Here is a 14,012-nt window from a genome sequence, read left to right on the forward strand (position 1 = left end):
TTATAAAATAAACATACAGAGTTGAGGAGAAAACCTTAATCCCATTGTTCCTTTGCAAATTTATATACACAGAACCAAGCCCTTGCCTCTGAAAGGCTAAGTTCCAAGAGGTTCAGTGAATGGATTGTTTGGAGTGGAATTAGCTAAGTGTGAAGCAGTGAAAATGAAAGTGCAGCCTTGTGAGCAGAATATTCCACAAGTTTTGGGATCTTTGTGTATTAATTGTGCAAGTCAGTTGCATATCTGTGCACTTCAGACTTGAGGCAAGTGCTGAAGGCTCTTCGGGGCTGGCAACCTCTTCCCAATCCCACTGGGTCCCAACAACTGCACTCATACCCAACTGTACAGAACAGGCACCTGAATGCAGAAGCAAATCCAAAGGGGTGGAAGTAATAACTGGGATCTGGAAGTCCTTGAAGTGCTTGCAGGTCAACGAAGAAGAGTTCACTGCTTCCAGGCCCTTCTTCCCAGGGCTGGCCTGACATTCTCCAAACAATAAAGTCTCTCATCACATCAGTGAACAAACATGGATACATGTGCTGTAATATTATTGTTTTAGTTAAATAAATTGTTTAAATAGTTATTAAGGAAATGATTATTTTTCTCCTTCCAATAAAGTGCAGGAGAAAAGTTGTCCTAATATAAACAGTTAAGTTATGAAACCTCACAGTAATTTCATAATTATGTATTTCTAATTGTATAACCAAATCAGTAATTTTTGATATAACTGTAAAAACTACTTAGAAAATTTATTATTCCAAAAATGAAACCTTCATCTGGTTGTAAATATTAAGATTATACCAGCAAGAATGAATCTTTCTGGGAAAAAATGATTTAAATAAAGTCTTACTGACTAGAGATTTAAATCATTATTTAAATTGTGATTTAAATCAGTATGATTTAAATCAAATCCACCCTGTTATTAACAGTGTTCTTTTTAATAGCATTATGTGCAGCTTTTGCCTAAATGTGTGTTAAGCGAGCTGCCATCAAGTACAGGATCTTCTGCATTCTTACTGAGTTTGGTGTCTGTAGGGACCATGTTCACGGGAAATTGACAGAATTTAGCAATGGTTAAAAAAATTCTGTGCTTAAGTGACTGTATCTTCAGAATATCAAGGACTGATTTTGTCTTAACTGTGGTTAAGCTTCATTCTAGTACCTTCTTTCTCCCTGGTTTATCTGTGACACTAGACTCCATGTTCATTAAACGTAGGCACTGGGAATAACTAGCCACTGCCAACAGCTAAGGAGGGCAGCTCTCAGATCTCCTTATCTTTCACACGGCTAAAGGATGCTGGGTCACTGTCTTTATCAAGAGAGTCTTATAAAGCAGCTGGTATCCAGTTTCTTATAAGATTTTGACTTATTCTTTCCTATATAGTCTCTGGAAAACACATGCAAGGTGATGTCTTGTCCTTCCTGCATTCTGTAATTCTAAAACTGGAGGCTTAATTTTGTCAGAGGTTGGTTTGGATGGGATGGTGCTGTTGCCTCATGGCAGGGAGCAAGGATCACACTTGCCAGATAGGAAGGGTCCCTCTTTAAACAGATGGTGCTTTAGTACATATCACACACTCGCTCTCATCTCCCCAAGAGAGGAAAATAACCTGACTGATGGGTTTTCTGTCTGCCTTCTCCAAAGACAGGTAATCCACCCTGGTCTGGAGTCCAAACCATGAGAGAAGCATCTAGGAGTGGCATTTTCAGGTCAGGTCATGTTGGAAAAGGTGATACAGTAGCATTCTCCCTACCTAGTTTCCTTGTGCCTTGACTTTTTCCTCACTAGTTCCATTTTAGTACACTGAGATGTCTCCTAGGTTCTGGTTCCTTATAAGAAAACTTGGATACCTCTTGGCTTACCCAGCATCCCCTACTCCTGCAAAAGCTGTCAGGGTTTGAGAGTTGTCCTCTTGATTCACCTGGAATGTGAAGCCCCTGGCTCATCTCCTGCGAAAGGGTAGCAGCAGCTGGCATGGCTTGGTTGTTCATTCTTCTCTGAGGCCTAGCTAGCTAGAGTCTAAGTGGCCCAAACAGAAACCCACCTCTCCCTATTCACTTACCCAGAGACCCAGCAAGTGAGCAGGCAATGCAGCAGATGGTTGGACACAATCTCCTCTTTCCCCACCTTCGCCTGATGTGTACCTTCTTTTTCAGGAGTGTGGGTAAATATTTCTTACTTCTTCCTCAGAGCCTGGCTATGTTCGGTTTCTGGAAGAGAAGGGAGGGCCAGATTTGGCATAGCAGGCCTTTCCTAACTCTTCCTTTGACCAAGCCAGTAACTTCATTGTTGGATGAGTAGGGCAGAGTGGGAATGAGGAAAGAGCTGCAGTTCTATGTTCCTAAACCTGTCAAATTTGATGAACATTTAGCTTTAGGTATATGCAAGTTCCTAACGTTCTGTCACACTGTAGCACGACCAAAAAAAGCAGAGGAGTGAGAGGTGAGGAACTTCCAGATGTTGTTAGACTCAAACTTCTACCACCTTTAACCATTGACTATGCTGGCTGGGACTGGTGGAAGTTGGAGACCCATGATATCTTAACAGCCACAGGTTCTCCATCCTTGAGCTTTGCCAATAAGAGTGGGTTCTGTCACCAATGACTGCCATTGAATTCTGTAGAGCAAAGTAAATAAACTGCTATCTGGGACACACCTGAAAGGTGGGGGTAAAGCCTGGGCCCTTGAAATACGGTACAGAGTCACTTTCTCTGCATGCAGATAACCTGTCACAGTGGCTGACATTTCACTAGTCAAATGATAAAATAAATTGTGTGCTATTATGGTGAACTGGGGTTCTATAGATGGACTTCACAGCTTTGGGGATACTGGAGGCTGCTGAATCTCCTCAACATCTGCTGGAGTAATAGGAAAGGGGTGCTTTCTTTTGGCCTAAAAGTTTATATAACTAATTCATACCTAACAAGGTCAGTAAGAAACATCCATGAGTGGAATAAGTTCTGGTTATGGTTCTTGTATGGAACATACAAATCTTCCAGAAGTCATGGAATGCAGGCAGTTCACACACTACTCTGAAATAATACATTTGGTTTTATTTGAAGTGCTTTTGGTGTGGGTATGAGAACTGTTGCTAGGACCTTTTTCAAAAGTTGTGATCCAAAAGGGTTTTATTGTTTCACAGGGTGGGGAACTCTTGGGAAACATGATTGATCTTTTTTCTTTTTCTTGTGTATTTGCTAGGTACCTGTTTGTATTACAGCTGCGGCAAGATGTTCTTTCGGGAAAGTACGTTCCTATTTTTCTTTTCGTATTCCTTGAACCCGAGTCCCGTTTTTCAGGAGGAGATGCTCTAAGTAAAGTGTATCAATTGAAAGCTTAAACCTAATAAGAGGGAACTCAAATTCTTAATCACTCAAAGCACTATCATCACCTGACATAACATTTCATTAAGTAATAAAATAAGGGTGGCTAATCTTTGTTCCTCCAGATGTTGCTGCACTCCAACGCCCATCACCCCTGACGTCCATACAGACGGGCTGTCTGAGTCCAGCAACATCTGGGAGCCCTGAGTTAGCCCACCTATGCAAAAACACTTCAAGTCACTTGACAAGAGTGAGAAACCTGCTGTTGGACTCTGTCATTCTCAACCAGCATGACCTGGAGTGATGGGAACGGAAGACAAAAGTGTTCCATCTTCCTCTTCTGGTGTGTCTGTATGTGTCTATGTTAAGTACCTTCCCACACTCAGATGACACTAATCTGATCTGAGCTAAGATGAAAGGAAGGTTTGCACATCACTGCTCTGCATATTGGGGAGCAGGTGGTGCTGTGGTCTAAACCACTGAGCCTCTTGGGCTTGCCGATCGGAAGGTCGGTGGTTCGAATCCCCACGACAGGGTGAGCTCCTGTTGCTCTGTCCCAGCTCCTGCCAACCTAGCAGTTCGAAAGCACGCTGGCACAAGTAGATAAATAGGAACCGCTGTGGCGGGAAGGTAAACGGCATTTCGGTGTGATCTGGTTTCCATCATGGTGCCCCATTGCACCAGAAGCAGTTTAGTCCTGCTGGCCACATGATCTGGAAAGCTGTCTGTGGACAAATTCCGGCTCCCTCGGCCTGAAAGCGAGATGAGAGTCTTAAGCCCATAGTCACTTTTGACTGGACTTAACTGTCCAAGGGTCCTTTATCTTTTTTACCTTTATATTGGGGCTTGTTATTGTTATTATTATTTAATTTATATACTGCCCTATACCTGGAGGTCTCAGGGCGGTTCACAGAATTAAATCAAAATATAAACCCACAAAATACATAATCAAAATGAAAACAGCCCAATAACTCCACCCCCAAAACCCACATTTTGAAAGGACATAGGATCCTCACGACATTTAAAAGTATGGCAATGAACAAACCTGGACAAGGGCCTCTTGTTGGAAAGACCATGATCTCAGAAATGTCTGCAGCAATATTTATTGGCAGACAAATTGGCTGAGTGCCTTTCTGATACAAAGACAAAAATAGCTTTGAAATAAGAGTGGAAGGGGGGAATTAGCTTTGGTTATTGAGCAGATGTAACACTAGGGTTTCATCTTCTACAAGGGAAAAGCCTGTCCTCTTTGCTGAGTTTCATATTCTTTCTTCTGGGTGCTGTTTCCACTGATGCGCTTCCACCAGAACGTGGCTTGTCCGCCCCAGGGCCACTGTGGCTTTCTGGATCAGCCTCTTGGTCAGAGTCTGTGTTTCTGTCTGGGTCTGGAAGGATGCTTGGATGAGAGAGCTTTATTTCAACAGCAAAGACTATATCATGAAGGCTATCTAATAATAATAGAAATATGTTTTTACTTCCATCTTTCCACTAAAAAAGCCCTCAAGCCAGCTTGCAAACACAGTTAATAAAATATAAAAATGCAAACAATAACTAAGATAAATTTGAAAACCATAACAAAATACAAAAAAAGAAATGCAGGGAAAGAACAGTCATGGCCAGTAAATATTAATTGCTATTACATGCTTAAGCAAACAGGACCAAATTATTCTGGCATCTAAAAGGTGCTGTTAGTTTGCTTGGGGAAGGGCTATTGCCTGTAAGGGGCTGGACTCGGGGGGTCACTCCCCTCCTCCTGAACCCTCTCGAGAACAGGAGGACAGTATAGATTTAGAACTGTGGTTTGCAGGAGGACATAGTTCAGAGACTGCAGAGGGGGAAAGCTGGGAAATATTGGGAGAGGAAGAACAGAAAGAAGAAACACTGGGGCAGAGACAGCTGACAGACTCCGTGTCTTTGGAGAGCATTCCTGAGCCCTCCTCTCCCAGGACTAGGCATGCATTGAGGGTCGGAGAACAGAAAGCTGAAGGGCAGAAAGCTCAGCTTAGCCAGCACAGGAATGACACAGGATAAGAGAGACGGAGGGGGTTGGGCTTTACTCGGAGCAATGCCGTTATAGAATAATCCTTTGTCTCTCTCTGTTAATACGGAATAAATCACGTGGTAAGGACTCTTCGTGTTTATCTGCTTTTTGGCTGCCACCGGGGAAGGGACAAGATTCCCTGAACCTTGACGTTGCCAGAGGAGAGGTATGCTTTCTGGAAGCCGTGCCTCTGCCAACTGTTGGAAGGAGGTAGCAGCTTGGCAAGAGCCTCAGATGAAGATCTGAGTTGACAGACCAGTTCAAGGGAGGAGAAAGCAGTTGTAGAGTGCAAGTGAAACTTTGTCTCTCTGTGTTATGGTCAACATAAATAGCAGATGTCATCCCAAATGGAGCCTTTACTACAAGTCTCTGCTCCAAAATGTATTTTTGAAAAGGAAGTGATACCTTTAAAAAAAGCCGGTGGAACTTTAACTGGTTTCCACCTGTATCTGATAAAAGTGGAGAGTTTTGCAGAGCAATCCTGAGTGTATTTATTCCCATTCTGCCCTGCATGCAATCCTAAGCAAGTCTATTCAGAAGCAAGTCCTGCTGAATTCAGTGGGAATTACTCTTAGGGAAGTATGTTTAGGATTGCAGTGCACCTTTCTCCCTTGTAAGAGCTCATTCATACTTTCCTTTGCCCATGTGTCTAGGCACAGGGCCAGGCTTCCCAGGTCTGTGTCCGAGGGGTTTTGGTGTGTTTTTGGTCCCAGCGCTTTCCCCAGGAAAACCCACGCTTTACCACTTAATTGGAGCAAATGGCAATTGGGTTTTCTGCCGTTTGCTCTGATTCAGTGGCAAAATGCAGTTTTGCCAGTGGAAAGCTTGGACCTGTGACTAGAAAGCATGGATGAGCTGCAGGTGCTAAGGATTGCAGCCTTGGTCAACAACAGAGAGCCTTTCTCTGTAGAGTCCTTGGGGAAAAGTTTATCTTTTGAAAGGGACCCTTTCTGATTGCTTGTTACATGGAGTATGTAAAATCCTTTGAGCCACTTCCTTCTTCCTCATGGAAATAAAGTAACATGTTATATTTGCAGCTAATAGTAAGTATTTCACCTTTCGTGTTGAAAGGGCATGAGGAGCTCTTACATGCTAAGATTAGGCTTGGCATTGGTTACACTGTTATGCATGTAATTATTTGGTGTGGGGGCAGGGGAGGTCTGAATAACTGGTGTAATAGGAGTTTGCTCTGTTTCCATAGAAGGGAAACATGAATCAGGGACCATTAAGTGGGCTTGGCAAGGCACCCTCACTTCTGATCTGGCAAGTGAGGATGGGAAAATGGCAAGGCTTGTACCTGCTGTTTAACCAAGCTTGGCTCTACAAGGGTGGTAAATCCGTTTCTGAGTTGTACCCCTTCATCCTGTCAGTGGGAGCTCATATGGCCAAGTGATTCTCTACACAGAGCAGTTTCCTGCACATAGAAAATTAGCTTATGGAGACGGCAAGGCCAGAAACTTGCCCCCTTGAATACTAGTTTTCTGTGTGCACAAAGTGGTAATACCCAAGCATAGAGTTAGCACCTCACAAGGTAGTGGAAGGGACAGGGGTGTTGCATGCTCTGGCAGCCACAGCCAAGGCCAGCCAAAAATTATTTATTTAAGCATTTCCATACTCCATGGATATGGAGTTCATGGATATGGCGTTTTAACATTGCAGGAGAATTCATAAAAGGTTTTAAAAAATGGCTTCACTTGTAACTACTATAATTGGATTGTGTATCAAATTGTTTGCAGTTGGCCACCTTGAATGTCATTTAAGAGAAATAATATGAAATATTTTAATGAATAAATAATAATGTTGAGTTTAATTGATGGAGGGAAGGGGGGCTTCTTTGTGAGGGATTATTGTTGTTTACTGAAATATTTGTATCTTTCTTTACAGATTGAAATGCCCTTATGAAACAGCTGTAGAACTCGCTGCTTTGTGTCTCCAAGGTATGTCCCTGTGTTGGTTGCTCATTCACATATGGCTGCCAAAGGCCACCTGTCAGAGCTATGGTGGTGCCTGGAACTGCTGCAGACAGAGTAGACCTACATACTGCCTGTTTGAACTTTACTTGAACTGAACTTTAAGGGGGGGGGGGTAATAGGCTCCGTAGTTCTTGTCTTCCAAGAGAAGGCAGTCTTTCTATTTCCCAGTAGCCTTTGCCTGTCAGAAAGTCTGATGGAAGCTCTTCTGCAGCCTGTGAAAACTCTCCCATAGTTGCACGTTAATTGCTGACAGGGGACTGACAGCTAAAACTCATGTATGTATGTTAGGCTTCAGTTCCTGTCCCAAATCGCTAACCATGTTTCTATGAAATAATGCTTTCACAGAAATAGTAAATGGCTTGGTTGTAATACTTAAATTTGTTCATTTGAAATAATCTGAATTGGCTAAGTGGAAACAAGAGAGGAGAATATATATATATATATATATATATATATATATATATATATTTGCTTTCGTAGATTTTCACGGGTACAGGAATGCAGGTTTTGGTGTCCTCGGGTGTCTTCCCGTGTAAAAGTTGGGGTGTCTAGGCGACGTTTCGACGAGGTCTCACTCGTCATCTTCAGGCTGGTGCTTTCGGCTTCTTGTTACTGGAACAGAGCGGGATCTCAATGTTTGAGTTCCTATAAATACTGTAGAGGGGGTGTGGTGTCTAGCCTCCAATGTTCTGGGCAGAGAGGAAGTTCCCAGGCTAGTGTGCCTTTTCTTCTTTTGTTCCTTAATTACTTGAGAGATATCTTGAGTGATTTCTTGAGTGATATCCTGAGTACCACTTAGGTGGGTCATTGGGTGTGGATTAGTTGCTAAAGTCTTTGTGTCTTGACCTCTTGAACTTTGTGAAGAGTTTTCCTGAGAAGATGGCTGTATTGCACTTAGTTGTGCTTTGGCTTGGCTTCGTGTATATGCCCCAAACTCTACGGCCTCCCCAAGATACACAAAGAAGGAACACCACTCAGACCAATAGTCAGCTCCATAGGCTCACCTCTACAAAATCTCGCTAAATTTCTCGCCAAGCAACTTCAGCCCTATGCAGAATCCATCTCTTCACACGTACCAAACTCCTTCCAGTTCATAGAAACAATAAAGAAGCAAAACCTACATCCTAATGACCTACTTGTGAGCTTCGATGTTGTATCTCTCTTCACACAAGTGCCCATTAATGAAGCCTTGACAGCTATTCAAAACAAATACAATCCCCCCGAATACATCTTGGACCTGACCAACCACTGCCTAACCAACACGTACTTCATCCACAATGGACAAAGATACAAACAGATAGAAGGAGCACCTATGGGATCACCCCTCTCACCGGTCATCGCAAACCTGTACATGGAACACTTTGAAACCAATGCTTTAGACAAGTCAGAACACAAACCCAAACTTTGGCTCAGATATGTTGACGACACCTTTGTAATTTGGCCACACGGGAAGGAAAAACTGGATAGCTTCCTCACACATCTCAACAACTTACACCCCAAAATACAATTCACTATGGAAATAGAAGCCAACAACCAACTTCCCTTCCTTGACGTCCTAATCTACAAAAACGCCCCTATACACGAAGCCAAGCCAAAGCACAACTAAGTGCAATACAGCCATCTTCTCAGGAAAACTCTTCACAAAGTTCAAGAGGTCAAGACACAAAGACTTTAGCAACTAATCCACACCCAATGACCCACCTAAGTGGTACTCAGGATATCACTCAAGAAATCACTCAAGATATCTCTCAAGTAATTAAGGAACAAAAGAAGAAAAGGCACACTAGCCTGGGAACTTCCTCTCTGCCCAGAACATTGGAGGCTAGACACCACACCCCCTCTACAGTATTTATAGGAACTCAAACATTGAGATCCCGCTCTGTTCCAGTAACAAGAAGCCGAAAGCACCAGCCTGAAGATGACGAGTGAGACCTCGTCGAAACGTCGCCTAGACACCCCAACTTTTACACGGGAAGACACCCGAGGACACCAAAACCTGCATATATATATATATATATATATATATATATATATATATATATATACCGTGAGGGGGAAAAGTATTTGATTCCCTGCTAAATTTGCCCATTTGCCCTCTGATGAAGAAATGACCAGTCCATAACTTCAATGGTCATCGTCATCATTAATCTTTATTACGGTCCAGAGACCCAACAAATCATTACAAAGCAATACACAATTCATACAGCCTACCTCCAGGTTAAACAAGCATTTTGTTTAGTATATAGGGAAACTTTAATGGTAGGTTTACTGTAGCTGTGAGAGACAGAATAACAACAGGAAACCCCCCCAGAAACCCAGAAGACAAAGTCAGAGAGTGATGTGCATTATGATGGGTGAAATAAGTATTTGATCCCCTATCAACCAGCCAGATGTCAGGCTACCTGGTATCTTCACTGTATGTAATGAGCTGAGGTTAGAAGCACCTGCTGTAAGGGAGAGGTCTTATCTGTAATCCCAGCTCGTTACAGTACCTGTACAAAATACACCTGTTGACAGAAGCAATCAATCCAGCAGATTCCAAAGTAGCCACCATGACCAAGACCAAAGAGCTGTCCAAGGATGTCAGGGAGAAGATTGTACACCAGCACAAGGCTGGACTGGGCTACAGGACTATTGCCAAGCAGCTTGGTGAGAAGGTGGCAACAGTTGGTGCAATAATTTGCAAACGGAAGAATCACAAAATAACTGTCAACCTCCCTCGGTCTGGGGCTCCATGCAAGATCTCATCTTGTGGAGTTACAATGATCAGGAGAACAGTGATGAAGCAGCCCAGAACTTCATGGGGGGAACTTGTCAATGATCTCAGGGCAGCTGGGACCATAGTTTCCATGAAAACAGTTGGTAACACACTACGCCGTGAAAGACAGAGATCTTGCAGAGCCCGCAAGGTCCCCTTGCTCAAGACAGCACATGTACAGGCCCGTCTGCAGTTTGCCAATGCACATCTGAATGACCCAGAGGAGAACAAGGTGAAAGTGTTGCAGTCAGATGAGACCAAAGTTGAGCTCTTTGGCATCAACTCAACTCGCCATGTTTGGAGGAGGAGGAATGCTGCCTACGACCCCAAGAACACCATCCCCACCGTCAAACATGGAGGGGGACATATTATGCTTTGGGGGTGTTTTTCTGCTAAGGGGACAGGACACCTTCACCGCATAGAAGGGACGAAGGACAAGAGCATGTATCTTGGGTGAGCACCTCCTTCCCTCAGCCAGGGCATTGAAAATGGGTCGAGGATGGGTATTCCAGCATGACAATGACCCAAAACACACGGCCAAGGCAACAAAGGAGTGGCTCAAGAAGAAGCACATTAAGGTCCTGGAGTGGCTTAGCCAGTCTCCAGACCTTAATCCCATCGAAAATCAGTGGAGGGAGCTGAAGGTTCAAGTAGCTACACATCAGCCTCGAAATCTTACTGACTTGGAGAGGATCTGGAAAGAGGAGTGGGACAAAATACCTCCTGAGATGTGTGCAAACCTGGTGGCCACCTACAAGAAATGTTTGCCACCAAGTACTAAGTCATCTTCTGCAAAGGGATCAAATACTTATTTCACTCATTATAATGCACATCAATCTCTGACTTTCGTCTTCTGGGTTTCTGGGGGTTTTCCTGTTGTTATTCTATCTCACACAACTACAATAAGCCTACTTTTAAAATTATGGACTGGTCATTTCTTCGTCAGAGGGCAAATGGGCAAATTTATAGCAAGGATCAAATACTTTCCCCCCTCACTGAACAATGCCAATAACTGTTGGGATAAAGAATGAATCTTGCTACCAAGGAAATTAAGAAATGATCTGTTCATAAAATGCAGTTGTTCTAGAGATCTTTCAGATAAGAGAAAAATGTGATGTTCTTCACATAGTTGCTCTTTTACATTCTCTCCCCGCCTCTTGAAAAGAGATCCGTGCATTCAAAAAATGCGTAAAGTAGGCCACCCAGACACACCCAGCACAGCACCCAGCAGGGTTAGGGTTAGGGTGCATTTGGTACACAGCTCTTTTGTACAAGGGGGTGGGATCCAAATCAACTCGTGTGTGGAAGGTTGAATGCGCAGCTGGTGTGACCTGGCTCCTGGGCATGAGCAGCAGGGAACGTGGCGACTGAGAGCAAACCTGCTCCCTCCCTCAGCATCTATGGGATGTTCTTCCTTAGGGCAAGAGGTTGTTCCGCTTAATCTAATGCCTTTTTTCAAGTGAAATTATTTATTTTATATATGCTCTTAATACTCATAATAAATCCAGGAGTACCCAGTGAATTTGTGTTACAAATCTGAGTAATACCTTTTCTCACAGACCAGAATGTCTATATGCTAACTTTCTCTGTTGCTTATTGCTCTCTTGCTCTGAATTTGTTTAAGCTGGAAAACTTTAACGGAGAAGGTGTTTTCTAATAACATCTTAGCTTGGAAAAGATAGTAGTGTTTATAATCTACTTCGATGTGATATCTTATTTGGAATTTCCAACTTTTGACAGCTGAGCTTGGCGAATGTGAGCTCCCTGAACACACTCCAGAACTTGTTTCAGAATTCCTATTTACTCCTAATCAAACTGAAGCAATGGAATTTGAAATCTTTCAGAAGTGGAAAGAATTCAGGTATGGTGGGAATATACTTTATTATCTGCAATTTAGCATGTGATGAGAGAGAGAGAGAGAGAGAGAGAGAGAGAGAGAGAGACCAGCAAAGAAGTGAATTGAGCTCTCCGTCAGAACTGGCTCACCCAGTGTGTGCCAAGCCACAACTCTGGCCTCCTAGCAGCAACACTGCTGCTGCTTACCAGGAGAGGGGGGGGGGCTGCCCATGAGGCTTGCCTGCCCCTGCTGCTGCTGCTGCTGGAGAAGAGAGGAGAAGCTGCAGCAGCAGCAGCGGGGAGATCTTACGGAATTCTAGCTAGATCTCACCACTGCCGCTGCTTCTTCTGTGTCGGGGTGTGGTTGCCCCACCGCTATCACTGGAGAAACGAGAAGCGGCTGCAGTTTCTGCTTCCAGCAAGATCACGCCAGCGGCTTCAGCTGTGTCACCCCAATAAGCAAGGCTGTGGCGGAGGGGTGGTGGTGAAGATGGCACCTTCCCATTTTGCCTCAGGTGGTGAAACGGGATGGGCCATCCCTGCCAGGAGGGAGAGGGACAAGGTGGTGGGGAGGTCAGTGTGGGGTGGGCACACTGGCAAAGCCAATTTGGAGCTAGTGTTCCCACACTCATCTCCCCACCACTTCGTCCACCTCCCACCCAGCAAATGGGAAGGTATTGCTACAGCTCCATCCCACTAGATAAACAGCTTCTGGTCTCTGTAGTAAGACATGCAAAGGGCTTGTCCACACCTCCGCTTGTCCCATGCCTAGAAAGCATGGATCTGCTTGACCCACGGTTTTCTGCTTGACCCACACTTTCTAGGCCCGAGTCCAAGCCTTTCCCCCCTTGCTCCTCTCCTTTCCCAGGGAAAACCTGCTCTTTAGCTCTAAATCAGAGCAAATGTCAATCTGGAAAAATACTAGAATTGCCATTTGCTCTGACTGAGGGCTAAAGAGCAGTTTCTCCCAAAGGAAAGCATCTGGACCAGAGGAAGTGTGAATAAACCCAAAACTGAATCCCTAAGGCTTGGTGGAAGGAAAGAAGCAATACTTCTGATTACGAACTGTTTTTCTCCCTTTCCTTTTCCTAGGGGAAAGAGCCCTGCGCAGGCAGAAATGTGCTACTTGAACAAAGCCAAATGGCTAGAAATGTATGGGGTGGATATGCACGTGGTGAAGGTAAGAGCTGCTCCCTGCAATTTCTTTATGCAGAGGGTGGGAACGAGGTTCACAGTGTGGCTCTAAGACATTGGGCTTAAAAGCAACTTCTTTCACCCATTTCACTTTCTGAATGTACGTCTTGCAGATGATTTTTTGTGTTTGATCATTTGTTTTCTTGTAGGGAAGAGATGGTTGTGACTATGCTCTTGGGTTGACACCAACAGGGATCTTGATCTTTGAAGGGGCAAACAAAATAGGTTTGTTTTTTTGGTGAGTAATTCCTACTTACACTTACTGTTATTCAATACTAATCTCTCCACACCCCCTAAAAAAGGGAGAGATTGACACACACACACCCGGCTCTTCAGATTAGCATGATAATAATAAAACAGCATTTATATATAAATATGTTACATAATGTTTTGTTTCTCTTGAGAATTAACCATTTACGTCATCTGTCTTCTATGTGACCAGGCCTAAAATCACTAAAATGGACTTCAAAAAGAGCAAGCTGACCCTTGTGGTGGTCGAAGATGATGATCAGGTAAGGAACCCAACCTCACAATATCCAGAGTTCCAGAAGTTCAGCAGTTGACCCGGAGATATTCAGCACATTGACAGCTCATGCTCTCTTTCGGTGACATTGGTTGGTGAGCTGATTGCATGGAAACTTACAAGGCTTCCATTTTTTTGTCTTTCAGGGTAGAGAGCAAGAGCACACATTTGTTTTCAGGTTAGACAATGCTAAAACGTGCAAGCATCTCTGGAAATGTGCAGTGGAGCACCATGCCTTCTTTCGGTTGCGCACACCTGCAAACAGTAAATCGAGCCGGTCAGATTTTATCAGGCTGGGATCCCGCTTTCGATTCAGGTACCTAGTTGCATATGCACCCTTGCAAATAAGGCCACAGAAGCTGCT

The 14,012-nt window shown here is 43.8% G+C and overlaps 1 protein-coding gene across 5 annotated transcripts in view; it reads left to right on the forward strand.

The window, feature by feature from the left end:
• Positions 1-14,012, forward strand: part of EPB41L4B (erythrocyte membrane protein band 4.1 like 4B) — a 143,265-nt gene that overhangs the window by 47,443 nt on the left and 81,810 nt on the right. For all 5 annotated transcript variants that reach the window (XM_083709281.1, XM_083709277.1, XM_083709279.1 and 2 more), the window contains exons 5-11: positions 3,202-3,246; positions 7,249-7,301; positions 11,836-11,956; positions 13,024-13,111; positions 13,275-13,363; positions 13,568-13,637; positions 13,795-13,964. In XM_083709281.1, coding sequence (XP_083565407.1) covers positions 3,202-3,246; positions 7,249-7,301; positions 11,836-11,956; positions 13,024-13,111; positions 13,275-13,363; positions 13,568-13,637; positions 13,795-13,964 — 636 coding nt within the window. The remainder of the gene's footprint in view (positions 1-3,201; positions 3,247-7,248; positions 7,302-11,835; positions 11,957-13,023; positions 13,112-13,274; positions 13,364-13,567; positions 13,638-13,794; positions 13,965-14,012) is intronic.

This window comes from Podarcis gaigeae (genome assembly GCF_964106915.1).
Source record: "Podarcis gaigeae genome assembly, chromosome: 13".
NCBI classification, from domain to species: domain Eukaryota; kingdom Metazoa; phylum Chordata; class Lepidosauria; order Squamata; family Lacertidae; genus Podarcis; species Podarcis gaigeae.